The sequence below is a fragment of the Pseudophryne corroboree genome, chromosome 7 (genome assembly GCF_028390025.1).
Source record: "Pseudophryne corroboree isolate aPseCor3 chromosome 7, aPseCor3.hap2, whole genome shotgun sequence".
In the NCBI taxonomy this organism is placed as follows: Eukaryota; Metazoa; Chordata; class Amphibia; order Anura; family Myobatrachidae; genus Pseudophryne; species Pseudophryne corroboree.
Genome location: NC_086450.1, coordinates 17,491,735 through 17,505,764, shown reverse-complemented (window position 1 = coordinate 17,505,764; position 14,030 = coordinate 17,491,735). Strand labels below are relative to the sequence as shown.

General features: G+C 54.8%; 1 protein-coding gene across 4 annotated transcripts in view; it reads left to right on the top strand.

Annotated features, from left to right (window-relative positions):
• Positions 1-14,030, top strand: part of PIKFYVE (phosphoinositide kinase, FYVE-type zinc finger containing) — a 290,094-nt gene that overhangs the window by 78,207 nt on the left and 197,857 nt on the right. For 3 of the 4 annotated variants that reach the window (XM_063932710.1, XM_063932709.1, XM_063932708.1), the window contains one exon: positions 2,772-2,872. The exons of the other annotated variant lie outside the window; for it this stretch is intronic. In XM_063932710.1, coding sequence (XP_063788780.1) covers positions 2,772-2,872 — 101 coding nt within the window. The remainder of the gene's footprint in view (positions 1-2,771; positions 2,873-14,030) is intronic. 4 annotated transcript variants of the gene reach the window in all.

The following is a 14,030-nucleotide window of genomic DNA, read 5'->3' as shown; positions in this document are numbered from 1 at the left end:
AAGAATGGCAAGTCCTGACAACAGATGCCAGTCTGCAAGGCTGGGGTGCGGTACTCGGAAGCCTTTGGTTCCAGGGAAAATGGACCGCAAGGAAAAGTCGCCTGCCAATAAATCTGTTGGAAATAAGGGCCATTTATATGGCTCTAGTTCAGGCAAAGGACAGTCTGCAAGGAAGACCGGTCCAGATTCGCTCAGACACTACGACAGCAGTAGCGTACCTCAATCATCAAGGAGGAACTCACAGCAAAAGATTGATGGAGGAAGTAACTCCCATTCTAAGATTGGCAGAACTCCATCTCCCAGCTTTGTCAGCAGTATTTGTCCCAGGTGTACTGAACTGGGAAGCTGATTTTCTCAGTCGACACACTATTCAGGAAACCGAATGGGCATTAAACCCAGAAGTGTTTCAGACAATAGTGAACAGATGGGGTCTACCAGAGATAGACCTCATGGCGTCTCGTCTAAACAACCAAGTTCCGAAGTACGGATCGAGAACAAAGGATCCCGGAGCGGTCCTTGTAGACGCACTGTCAGTAGAATGGAAATTTAATCTGGCATATCTGTTCCCTCCAATATCTCTGTTACCCAGAGTAGTGAGAAAAATAAAGCAAGCAAAGGGAGCCATAATTCTAATAGCTCCAGCTTGGCCAAGAAGGCATTGGTACACAGATCTACTGAGAATGTCCGTGGAAGCACCGATACTGCTTCCTCAACGTCCAGATCTGCTAATGCAGGGTCTTTGTTGTCACAGACATCTGGATCGTCTGTCTTTAACGGCGTGGCTGTTGAAACCTCTATTTTAGAGGCTAGAGCAGTGGTTCCCAAACTTTTTTTAATCACAGCGCCCTTGAGCATCAGAATTTTGTTCACGGCGCCCCTAGGTCAAAAGTTTCTTATTGAGAAATTTAGAAAGAAATATTACATTAAAGTAAAATGTGCTTATGTGTCATCCTTAGGTTCAGTTATGTGGTGAGGGTCAAGATTTGCTTCTGTTTGGCCACATATTTTATGATTAGAAGCCACCAGCACTGGTTTTGCCTATTATATTGACCATAAATAATTTGAATTGGTCCTGGACCACCAACCCAAGGCACCCCTGCAAGTGTCCCGAGGCACCCCAGGGTGCCACGGCACACAGTTTGGGAACCACTGGGCTAGAGGATTTTCAAAACAAGTAATCCAAACTATGCTTAGAGCAAGAAAGCCTTCTTCGGCTCGTGTGTATCATAGAATATGGCAAGCCTATATTCATTGGTTTACTGAAAAATGTTTGAATCCAAGATCTTTTAAAGTATCCAGGATTTTGGATTTCATTCAAGCAGGATTGGATAAAGGTTTGAAAGTAGCTTCCTTGAGAGTTCAAGTATCAGTGTCAACTGTATGGTTTTAGCGTAAGATTGCTGATTTACAGGATGTACGTACTTTCTTTCAGGGAGTTGTACATATTCAACCTCCATTTGTTCCTCCTGCAGCTTCCTGGGATTTCAATTTAGTTCTTAAATTCCTCCAGGGACCTCCGTTTGAACCGCTTAAGAGAGTTAACGGCTAAAGTGTTTTTTCTACTGGCAATGGCGTCAGCCAGAGGAGTGTCAGATTTAGGAGCATTATCGTGTAAGTCTCCTTTCCTAAGTTTTTTTCCAGACAGAGCAGTTCTCAGAACGAGATCTGGTTATCTTCCAAAGGTGGTTTCAAAGTTTCACCTGAATGAAGAGATTGCAGTCCCAGCTTTTCAGGTATCGGGACTTTCTGCGGGAGAAGCGTCGCTGGACGTAGTCCGAGCATTAAGAATCTACATAGATCGTACTAGTGCCATCAGGAAAACAGATTCTCTCTTCATCCTCTACGGATTTCATAGAGAAGGATGGCCTGCTAGTAAATAGACGCTGGCAAGATGGCTCCGAATGGTAATCTCAGAAGCGTATTCTCATGCAGATCTCCCTACTCCGGCTAATGTCTCTGCTCACTCTACACGTAAGGTAGGTCCTTCATGGGCAGCACAACAGGGTGCTTCAGCAGAACAGATTTGTAAGGCAGCCACATGGTCTTCCATAAACACATTCATTAGACATTATGCCTTGGATACTTTTGCCTCTCATGATGCAGACTTCGGGCGAAAGGTCCTCCTGTGTAATCAGGAGCGTCCCCACCACTAAAACTGGCTTTGGGAATCCCAATGTTATCCTGTGGATAACCTGTGGACCCAGCTAGAGAAATAGACGTTATGGTAAGAACTTACCGTTGATAACGTGATTTCTCTTATGTCCACAGGTATCCACAGGGATCCCACCCTGACGCACCTGATCTGAGGATCTTGACAATCACTAAACCTCTTCCCTCTTGTATGGAAGGGTGTGCATGTGTGTTCTTATTGCCTAAATAGGTTTCTACCTGATGCTCCTGCCTAATGGCTGTGGAAAGAACGGATTTGACTGAGTCAGTGGGCGGGATTATATGGTGAAGCCCCGATGCATCCTGGGAGGCCAGAAAGCTCGTGCCGTATTGGTGCCTTTTCCGCTGTCGCTCCAGCATATCCCAATGTTATCCTGTGGATACCTGTGGATATAAGAGAAATCACGTTATCAACGATAAGTTCTTACCATAACGTCTTTATTAAAAATAAAAGTAACAATGATACAATAATGAATTATTATTTTTGCTGGGTGATGTAACAATTGTTTAGGTTCACAATGGACAGAAAGCCGAGCGCTTACTACTGACGTGAGGGTAAATGATGTGATCAGTGATTCCAGCATTTCGTGCTTTGTTCTCAGATTGATTGCCTTAGTACATTGAACCACCAGAGGCTGTGTGTCCTGTTCAGCAGTTCCAGCGCTCAGTCTTGCAATGCCCCCAGTTCCTGCGTTAGTCCATGGTAAGTAGAGACTTGCGTCAGTTGCTGTGGTCTGTCGCTCCGGCTTCCCAACTTCCTCCTTTTCTTTAATCATTCATGTGAGTGTTCGCCTTTGTGGCTCCCCCCTCCCTCATAGACTGTAAGCCGCAATGGTCTGGGCCCCCTTCTGTTATGCTGTCGTCCTAGCACTGTCCCCGACACTAGTGCACTCTGCAGCCCCTATCTGGGCCCCCTTCTCTTGCACTCTCACCCTAGCACTGTCCCCGGCACTAGTGCACTCTGTACCCCTATCTGGGCTCCCTTCTCTTGCACTCTCACCCTAGCACTGTCCCCGGCACTAGTGCACTCTGTACCCCTATCTGGGCCCCCTTATCTTGCACTCTCATTCTAGCACTGTCCCCGGCACTAGTGCACTCTGTACCCCTATCTGGGCCCCCTTCTCTTGCACTCTCACCCTAGCACTGTCCCTGGCACTAGTGCACTCTGTACCCCTATCTGGGCTCCCGTCTCTTGCACTCTCACCCTAGCACTGTCCCTGGCACTAGTGCACTCTGTACCCCTATCTGGGCTCCCTTCTCTTGCACTCTCACCCTAGCACTGTCCCTCGCACTAGTGCACTGTACCCCTATCTGGGCCCCCTTCTATTGCACTCTCACCCTAGCACTGTCCCCGGCACTAGTGCACTCTGTACCCCTATCTGGGCCCCCTTCTCTTGCACTTTCGTCCTAGCACTGTCCCTGTCACTAGTGTACTCTGTACCCCTATCTGGGCCCCCTTCTATTGCACTCTCATCCTAGCACTGTCCCCGGCACTAGTGCACTCTGTACCCCTATCTGGGCCCCCTTCTCTTGCACTTTCGTCCTTGCACTGTCCCTGTCACTAGTGTACTCTGTACCCCTATCTGGGCCCCCTTCTCTTGCACTCTCATCCTAGCACTGTCCCTGTCACTAGTGTACTCTGTACCCCTATCTGGGCCCCCTTCTCTTGCACTCTCATCCTAGCACTGTCCCCGGCACTAGTGCACTCTGTACCCCTATCTGGGCTCCCTTCTCTTGCACTCTCACCCTAGCACTGTCCCCGGCACTAGTGCACTCTGCAGCCCCTATCTGGGCCCCCTTCTCTTGCACTCTCACCCTAGCACTGTCCCCGGCACTAGTGCACTCTGCAGCCCCTATCTGGGCCCCCTTCTCTTGCACTCTCACCCTAGCACTGTCCCCGGCACTAGTGCACTCTGTACCCCTATCTGGGCTCCCTTCTCTTGCACTCTCACCCTAGCACTGTCCCCGGCACTAGTGCACTCTGTACCCCTATCTGGGCCCCCTTCTCTTGCACTCTCACCCTAGCACTGTCCCCGGCACTAGTGCACTCTGCAGCCCCTATCTGGGCCCCCTTCTCTTGCACTTTCATTCTAGCACTGTCCCCGGCACTAGTGCACTCTGTACCCCTATCTGGGCCCCCTTCTCTTGCACTCTCACCCTAGCACTGTCCCCGGCACTAGTGCACTCTGTACCCCTATCTGGGCTCCCGTCTCTTGCACTCTCACCCTAGCACAGTCCCTGGCACTAGTGCACTCTGTACCCCTATCTGGGCTCCCTTCTCTTGCACTCTCACCCTAGCACTGTCCCTGGCACTAGTGCACTGTACCCCTATCTGGGCCCCCTTCTATTGCACTCTCACCCTAGCACTGTCCCTGGCACTAGTGCACTCTGTACCCCTATCTGGGCCCCCTTCTCTTGCACTTTCGTCCTAGCACTGTCCCTGTCACTAGTGTACTCTGTACCCCTATCTGGGCCCCCTTCTCTTGCACTCTCATCCTAGCACTGTCCCTGTCACTAGTGTACTCTGTACCCGTATCTGGGCTCCCTTCTCTTGCACTCTCATCCTAGCACTGTCCCTGTCACTAGTGTACTCTGTACCCCTATCTGGGCCCCCTTCTATTGCACTCTCACCCTAGCACTGTCCCTGGCACTAGTGTACTCTGTACCCCTATCTGGGCCCCCTTCTCTTGCACTCTCACCCTAGCACTGTCCCCGGCACTAGTGCACTCTGTACACCTATCTGGGCCCCCTTCTCTTGCACTCTCACCCTAGCACTGTCCCTGGCACTAGTGCACTCTGTACACCTATCTGGGCCCCCTTCTCTTGCACTCTCACCCTAGCACTGTCCCCGGCTCTAGTGCACTCTGTACCCCTATCTGGGCTCCCTTCTCTTGCACTCTCATCCTAGCACTGTCCCTGTCACTAGTGTACTCTGTACCCCTATCTGGGCCCCCTTCTCTTGCACTCTCATCCTAGCACTGTCCCTGTCACTAGTGTACTCTGTACCCGTATCTGGGCTCCCTTCTCTTGCACTCTCATCCTAGCACTGTCCCTGTCACTAGTGTACTCTGTACCCCTATCTGGGCCCCCTTCTATTGCACTCTCACCCTAGCACTGTCCCTGGCACTAGTGTACTCTGTACCCCTATCTGGGCCCCCTTCTCTTGCACTCTCACCCTAGCACTGTCCCCGGCACTAGTGCACTCTGTACACCTATCTGGGCCCCCTTCTCTTGCACTCTCACCCTAGCACTGTCCCTGGCACTAGTGCACTCTGTACACCTATCTGGGCCCCCTTCTCTTGCACTCTCACCCTAGCACTGTCCCTGGCACTAGTGCACTCTGTACCCCTATCTGGGCCCCCTTCTCTTGCACTCTCACCCTAGCACTGTCCCTGGCACTAGTGCACTCTGTACCCCTATCTGGGCTCCCTTCTCTTGCTCTCTCACCCTAGCACTGTCCCCGCCACTAGTGCACTCTGTACCCCTATCTGGGCTCCCTTCTCTTGCACTCTCGTCCTAACACTGTCCCTGGCACTAATGCACTCTGCAGCCCCTATCTGTGCTCCCTTCTCTTGCACTCTCATTCTAGCACTGTCCCCGGCACTAGTGCACTCTGTACCCCTATCTGGGCTCCCTTCTCTTGCACTCTCATTCTAGCACTGTCCCTGGCACTAGTGCACTCTGTACCCCTATCTGGGCTCCCTTCTCTTGCTCTCTCACCCTAGCACTGTCCCTAGCACTAGTGCACTCTGTACCCCTATCTGGGCCCCCTTCTCTTGCACTCTCACCCTAGCACTGTTCTCGGCACTAGTGCACTCTGTACCCCTATCTGGGGCCCCTTCTCTTGCACTCTAACCCTAGCACTGTCCCCGGCACTAGTGCACTCTGTACCCCTATCTGGGCTCCCTTCTCTTTCTCTCTCACCCTAGCACTGACCCCGCCACTAGTGCACTTTGTACCCCTATCTGGGCTCCCTTCTCTTGCACTCTCATCCTAGCACTGTCCCCGGCTCTAGTGCACTCTGTACCCCTATCTGGGCTCCCTTCTCTTGCTCTCTCACCCTAGCACTATACCCAGCACTAGTGCACTCTGTACCCCTATCTGGGCCCCCTTCTCTTGCACTCTCATCCTAGCACTGTCCCTGGCACTAGTGCACTCTGTACCCCTATCTGGGCCCCCTTCTCTTTCTCTCTCACCCTAGCACTGTCCCCGACACTAGTGCACTCTGTACCCCTATCTGGGCCCCTTTCTCTTTCTCTCTCACCCTAGTACTGTCCCCGGCTCTAGTGCACTCTGTACCCCTATCTGGGCTCCCTTCTCTTGCACTCACGTCCTAGCACTGTCCCCGGCACTTGTGCACTCTGTACCCCTATCTGGGCTCCCTTCTCTTGCACTCACGTCCTAGCACTGTCCCCGGCACTTGTGCACTCTGTACCCCTATCTGGGCTCCCTTCTCTTTCTCTCTCACCCTAGCACTGTCCTTGACACTAGTGCACTCTGTACCCCTATCTGAGCTCCCTTCTCTTGCACTCTCACCCTAGCACTGTCCCTGGCACTAGTGCACTCTGTACCCCTATCTGGGCTCCCTTCTCTTGCACTCACGTCCTAGCACTGTCCCCGGCACTTGTGCACTCTGTACCCCTATCTGGGCTCCCTTCTCTTTCTCTCTCACCCTAGCACTGTCCCCGACACTAGTGCACTCTGTACCCCTATCTGGGCTCCCTTTTCTTGCACTCTCACCCTAGTACTGTCCCCGGCTCTAGTGCACTCTGTACCCCTATCTGGGCCCCCTTCTCTTTCTCTCTCTCTAGCACTGTCCCCGGCACTAGTGCACTCTGTACCCCTATCTGGGCTCCCTTCTCTTGCACTCTCACCCTAGCACTGTCCCCGGCACTAGTGCACTCTGTACCCCTATCTGGGCTCCCTTCTCTTTCTCTCTCACCCTAGCACTGTCCCCGACACTAGTGCACTCTGTACCCCTATCTGGGCTCCCTTCTCTTGCACTCTCACCCTAGTACTGTCCCCGGCTCTAGTGCACTCTGTACCGCTATCTGGGCCCCCTTCTCTTTCTCTCTCACTCTAGTACTGTCCCCGGCACTAGTGCACTCTGTACCCCTATCTGGGCTCCCTTCTCTTGCACTCTCACCCTAGCACTGTCCCCGGCACTAGTGCACTCTGTACCCCTATCTGGGCTCCCTTCTCTTGCACTCTCACCCTAGCACTGTCCCTGGCACTAGTGCACTCTGTACCCCTATCTGGGCTCCCTTCTCTTGCACTCACGTCCTAGCACTGTACCTGGCACTAGTGCACTCTGTACCCCTATCTGGCCCCCTTCTCTTGCACTCTCACCCTAGCACTGTCCCCGGCACTAGTGCACTCTGTACCCCTATCTGGGCCCCCTTCTCTTGCACTCACATCCTAGCACTGTCCCCGGCACTAGTGCACTCTGTACCCCTATCTGGGCTCCCTTCTCTTGCACTCACATCCTAGCACTGTCCCCGGCACTAGTGCACTCTGTACCCCTATCTGGCCCCCTTCTCTTGCACTCTCACCCTAGCACTATCCCTGGCACTAGTGCACTCTGTACCCCTATGTGGGCTCCCTTCTCTTGCACTCACATCCTAGCACTGTCCCCGGCACTAATGCACTCTGTACCCCTATCTGGGCTCCCTTCTCTTGCACGCTCACCCTAGCACTGTCCCCGACACTAGTGCACTCTGTACCCCTATCTGGGCCCCCTTCTCTTGCACTCTCACCCTAGCACTGTCCCCGGCACTAGTGCACTCTGTACCCCTATCTGGGCCCCCTTCTCTTGCACTTTCACCCTAGCACTGTCCCCGACACTAGTGCACTCTGTACCCCTATCTGGGCTCCCTTCTCTTGCACTCTCACCCAAGCACTGTCCCCGACACTAGTGCACTCTGTACCCCTATCTGGGCCCCCTTCTCTTGCACTCTCACCCTAGCACTGTCCCCGGCACTAGTGCACTCTGTACCCCTATCTGGGCTCCCTTCTCTTTCTCTCTCACCCTAGCACTGTCCCCGGCACTAGTGCACTCTGTACCCCTATCTGGGCCCCCTTCTCTTACTCTCTCACCCTAGCACTGTCCCCGGCTCTAGTGCACTCTGTACCCCTATCTGGGCTCCCTTCTCTTGCACTCTCATCCTAGCACTGTCCCTGGTACTAGTGCACTCTGTACCCCTATCTGGGCTCCCTTCTCTTGCACTCACGTCCTAGCACTGTCCCCGGCACTTGTGCACTCTGTACCCCTATCTGGGCTCCCTTCTCTTGCACTCTCATCCTAACACTGTCCCTGGTACTAGTGCACTCTGTACCCCTATCTGGGCCCCCTTCTCTTTCTCTCTAACCCTAGCACTGTCCCTGGCACTAGTGCACTCAGTACCCCTATCTGGGCTCCCTTCTCTTGCTCTCACCCTAGCACTGTCCCTGGCACTAGTGCACTCTGTACACCTATCTGGGCTCCCTTCTCTTGCACTCTCACCCTAGCACTGTCCCCGCCACTAGTGCACTCTGTACCCCTATCTGGGCTCCCTTCTCTTGCACTCTCACCCAAGCACTGTCCCCGGCACTAGTGCACTCTATACCCATATCTGGGCTCCCTTCTCTTGCACTCTCATCCTAGCACTGTCCCCACCACTAGTGCACTCTGTACACCTATCTGGGCCCCCTTCTCTTGCACTCACGTCCTAGCACTGTCCCCGGCACTAGTGCACTCTGTACCCCTATCTGGGCTCCCTTCTCTTGCACTCTCACCCTAGCACTGTCCCCGACACTAGTGCACTCTGTACCCCTATCTGGGCTCCCTTCTCTTGCACTCTCACCCTAGCACTGTCCCCGGCACTAGTGCACTCTGTACCCCTATCTGGGCTCCCTTCTCTTGCACTCTCACCCTAGCACTATCCCCGGCACTAGTGTACTCTGTACCCCTATCTGGGCTCCCTTCTCTTGCACTCTCACCCTAGCACTGTCCCCGGCACTAGTGCACTCTGTACCCCTATCTGGGCCCCCTTCTCTTGCATTCTCACCCTAGCACTGTCCCCGGCACTAGTGCACTCTGTACCCCTATCTGGGCTCCCTTCTCTTTCACTCTCACCCTAGCACTGTCCCCGGCTCTAGTGCACTCTATACCCCTATCTGGGCTCCCTTCTCTTGCACTCTCATCCTAGCACTGTCCCCGGCACTAGTGCACTCTGTACCCCTATCTGGGCCCCCTTCTCTTGCACTCTCGTCCTAGCACTGTCCCTGGCACTAGTGCACTCTGTACCCCTATCTGGGCTCCCTTCTCTTTCACTCTCACCCTAGCACTGTCCCCGGCTCTAGTGCACTCTGTACCCCTATCTGGGGCCCCTTCTCTTGCACTCTCACCCTAGCACTGTCCCCGGCTCTAGTGCATTCTGTACCCCTACCTGGGCTCCCTTCTCTTGCACTCTCACCCTAGCACTGTCCCCGGCTCTAGTGCATTCTGTACCCCTACCTGGGCTCCCTTCTCTTGCACTCTCACCCTAGCACTGTCCCCGGCTCTAGTGCACTCTGTACCCCTATCTGGGCTCCCTTCTCTTTCTCTCTCACCCTAGCACTGTCCCCGGCTCTAGTGCACTCTGTTCCCCTATCTGGGCTCCCTTCTCTTGCACTCTCACCCTAGCACTGTCCCCGGCACTAGTGCACTCTGTACCCCTATCTGGGCTCCCTTCTTTTGCACTCTCACCCTAGCACTGTCCCCGGCTCTAGTGCACTCTGTACCCCTATCTGGGGCCCCTTCTCTTGCACTCTCACCCTAGCACTGTCCCCGGCACTAGTGCACTCTGTACCCCTATCTGGGCCCCCTTCTCTTGCACTCTCATCCTAGCACTGTCCCCGGCACTAGTGCACTCTGTACCCCTGTCTGGGCTCCCTTCTCTTGCACCCTCACCCTAGCACTATCCCTGGCACTAGTGCACTCTCTAGCCCTATCTGGGCTCCCTTCTCTTGCACTCTCACCCTAGCACTTTTCCCGGCACTAGTGCACTCTGTACCCCTATCTGGGCTCCCTTCTCTTGCACTTTCACCCTTGCACTATCCCTGGCACTAGTGTACTCTGTACCCCTGTCTGGGCCCCCTTCTCTTGCACCCTCACTCTAGCACTGTCCACGGCACTAGTGCACTCTCTAACCCTATTTGGGCCCCCTTCTCTTGCACTCTCATCCTAGCACTGTCCCCGGCACTAGTGCACTCTGTACCCCTATCTGGGCTCCCTTCTATTGCACTTTTATCCTTGCAGTGTCCCTGGCACTAGTGCACTCTGTACCCCTGTCTGTGCTCCCTTCTCTTGCACGCTCGTCCGAGCACTGAACCCAGCACTGATGCACTCTGTACCCCTATCTGGGCTCCCTTCTCTTGCACTCTCACCCTAGCTCTGTCCTCGCCACTAGTGCACTCTGTACCCCTATCTGGGCTCCCTTCTCTTTCTCTCTCACCCTAGCACTGTCCCTGGCACTAGTGCACTCTGTACCCCTATCTGGGCTCCCTTCTCTTGCACTCTCGTCCTAGCACTGTCCCTGGCACTAGTGCACTCTGTACACCTATCTGGGCTCCCTTCTCTTGCACTCTCGTCCTAGCACTGTCCCTGGCACTAGTGCACTCTGTACACCTAGCTGGGCTCCCTTCTCTTGCACTCTCACCCTAGCACTGTCCCCGGCTCTAGTGCACTCTGTACCCCTATCTGGGCCCTCTTCTCTTGCACTCTCACCCTAGCACTGTCCCCGGCACTAGTGCACTCTGTACCCCTATCTGGGCTCCCTTCTCTTGCACTCTCATCCTAGCACTGTCCCCGGCACTAGTGCACTCTGTACCCCTATCTGGGCTCCCTTCTCTTTCTCTCTCATCCTAGCACTGTCCCCGGCACTAGTGCACTCTGTACCCCTATCTGGGCTCCCTTCTCTTGCACTCTCACCCTAGCACTGTCCCCGGCACTAGTGCACTCTGTACCCCTATCTGGGCCCCCTGCTCTTGCACTCTCACCCTAGCACTGTCCTCGGCACTAGTGCACTCTGTACCCCTATCTGGGCTCCCTTCTCTTGCACTCTCATCCTAGCACTGTCCCCGGCACTAGTGCACTCTGTACCCCTATCTGGGCCCCCTTCTCTTGCACTCTCACCCTAGCACTGTCCCCGGCACTAGTGCACTCTGTACCACTATCTGGGCTCCCTTCTCTTGCACTCTCACCCTAGCACTGTCCCCGGCACTAGTGCACTCTGTACCCCTATCTGGGCTCCCTTCTCTTGCACTCTCACCCTAGCACTGTCCCCGCCACTAGTGCACTCTGTACCCCTATCTGTGCTCCCTTCTCTTGCACTCTCACCCTAGCACTGTCCCCGGCACTAGTGCACTCTATACCCCTATCTGGGCTCCCTTCTCTTGCACTCTCATCCTAGCACTGTCCCCACCACTAGTGCACTCTGTACCCCTATCTGGGCCCTCTTCTCTTGCACTCACGTCCTAGCACTGTCCCCGGCACTAGTGCACTCTGTACCCCTATCTGGGCTCCCTTCTCTTGCACTCTCACCCTAGCACTGTCCCCGACACTAGTGCACTCTGTACCCCTATCTGGGCTCCCTTCTCTTGCACTCTCACCCTAGCACTGTCCCCGGCACTAGTGCACTCTGTACCCCTATCTGGGCTCCCTTCTCTTGCACTCTCACCCTAGCACTGTCCCCGGCACTAGTGCACTCTGTACCCCTATCTGGGCCCCCTTCTCTTGCACTCTCACCCTAGCACTGTCTCCGGCTCTAGTGCACTCTGTACCCCTATCTGGGCTCCCTTCTCTTGCACTCTCACCCTAGCACTGTCCCCGACACTAGAGCACTCTGTACCCCTATCTGGGCTCCCTTCTCTTGCACTCTCACCCTAGCACTGTCCCCGGCACTAGTGCACTCTGTACCCCTATCTGGGCTCCCTTCTCTTGCACTCTCATCTTAGCACTGTCCCCGGCACTAGTGCACTCTGTACCCCTATCTGGGCTCCCTTCTCTTGCACTCTCACCCTAGCACTGTCCTCGGCACTAGTGCACTCTGTACCCCTATCTGGGCTCCCTTCTCTTTCACTCTCACCCTAGCACTGTCCCCGGCTCTAGTGCACTCTATACCCCTATCTGGGCTCCCTTCTCTTGCACTCTCATCCTAGCACTGTCCCCGGCACTAGTGCACTCTGTACCCCTATCTGGGCCCCCTTCTCTTACACTCTCGTCCTAGCACTGTCCCTGGCACTAGTGCACTCTGTACCCCTATCTGGGCTCCCTTCTCTTTCACTCTCACCCTAGCACTGTCCCCGGCTCTAGTGCACTCTGTACCCCTATCTGGGGCCCCTTCTCTTGCACTCTCACCCTAGCACTGTCCCCGGCACTAGAGCACTCTGTACCCCTATCTGGGCTCCCTTCTCTTTCACTCTCACCCTAGCACTGTCCCCGGCTCTAGTGCACTCTGTACCCCTATCTGGGGCCCCTTCTCTTGCACTCTCACCCTAGCACTGTCCCCGGCACTAGTGCACTCTGTACCCCTATCTGGGCTCCCTTCTCTTTCACTCTCACCCTAGCACTGTCCCCGGCTCTAGTGCACTCTGTACCCCTATCTGGGCTCCCTTCTCTTGCACTCTCACCCTAGCACTGTCCCCACCACTAGTGCACTCTGTACCCCTATCTGGGCCCCCTTCTCTTGCACTTTCACCCTAGCACTGTCCCCGACACTAGTGCACTCTGTACCCCTATCTGGGCTCCCTTCTCTTGCACTCTCACCCAAGCACTGTCCCCGACACTAGTGCACTCTGTACCCCTATCTGGGCCCCCTTCTCTTTCACTCTCACCCTAGCACTGTCCCCGGCTCTAGTGCACTCTGTACCCCTATCTGGGGCCCCTTCTCTTGCACTCTCACCCTAGCACTGTCCCCGGCACTAGTGCACTCTGTACCCCTATCTGGGCTCCCTTCTCTTGCACGCTCACCCTAGCACTGTCCCCGACACTAGTGCACTCTGTACCCCTATCTGGGCCCCCTTCTCTTGCACTCTCACCCTAGAACTGTCCCCGGCACTAGTGCACTCTGTACCCCTATCTGGGCCCCCTTCTCTTGCACTTTCACCCTAGCACTGTCTCCGACACTAGTGCACTCTGTACCCCTATCTGGGCTCCCTTCTCTTTCTCTCTCACCCTAGCACTGTCCCCGGCACTAGTGCACTCTGTACCCCTATCTGGGCCCCCTTCTCTTTCTCTCTCACCCTAGCACTGTCCCCGGCTCTAGTGCACTCTGTACCCCTATCTGGGCTCCCTTCTCTTGCACTCTCATCCTAGCACTGTCCCTGGTACTAGTGCACTCTGTACCCCTATCTGGGCTCCCTTCTCTTGCACTCACGTCCTAGCACTGTCCCCGGCACTTGTGCACTCTGTACCCCTATCTGGGCTCCCTTCTCTTGCACTCTCATCCTAACACTGTCCCTGGTACTAGTGCACTCTGTACCCCTATCTGGGCCCCCTTCTCTTTCTCTCTAACCCTAGCACTGTCCCTGGCACTAGTGCACTCAGTACCCCTATCTGGGCTCCCTTCTCTTGCTCTCACCCTAGCACTGTCCCTGGCACTAGTGCACTCTGTACACCTATCTGGGCTCCCTTCTCTTGCACTCTCACCCTAGCACTGTCCCCGCCACTAGTGCACTCTGTACCCCTATCTGGGCTCCCTTCTCTTGCACTCTCACCCAAGCACTGTCCCCGGCACTAGTGCACTCTATACCCATATCTGGGCTCCCTTCTCTTGCACTCTCATCCTAGCACTGTCCCCACCACTAGTGCACTCTGTACACCTATCTGGGCCCCCTTCTCT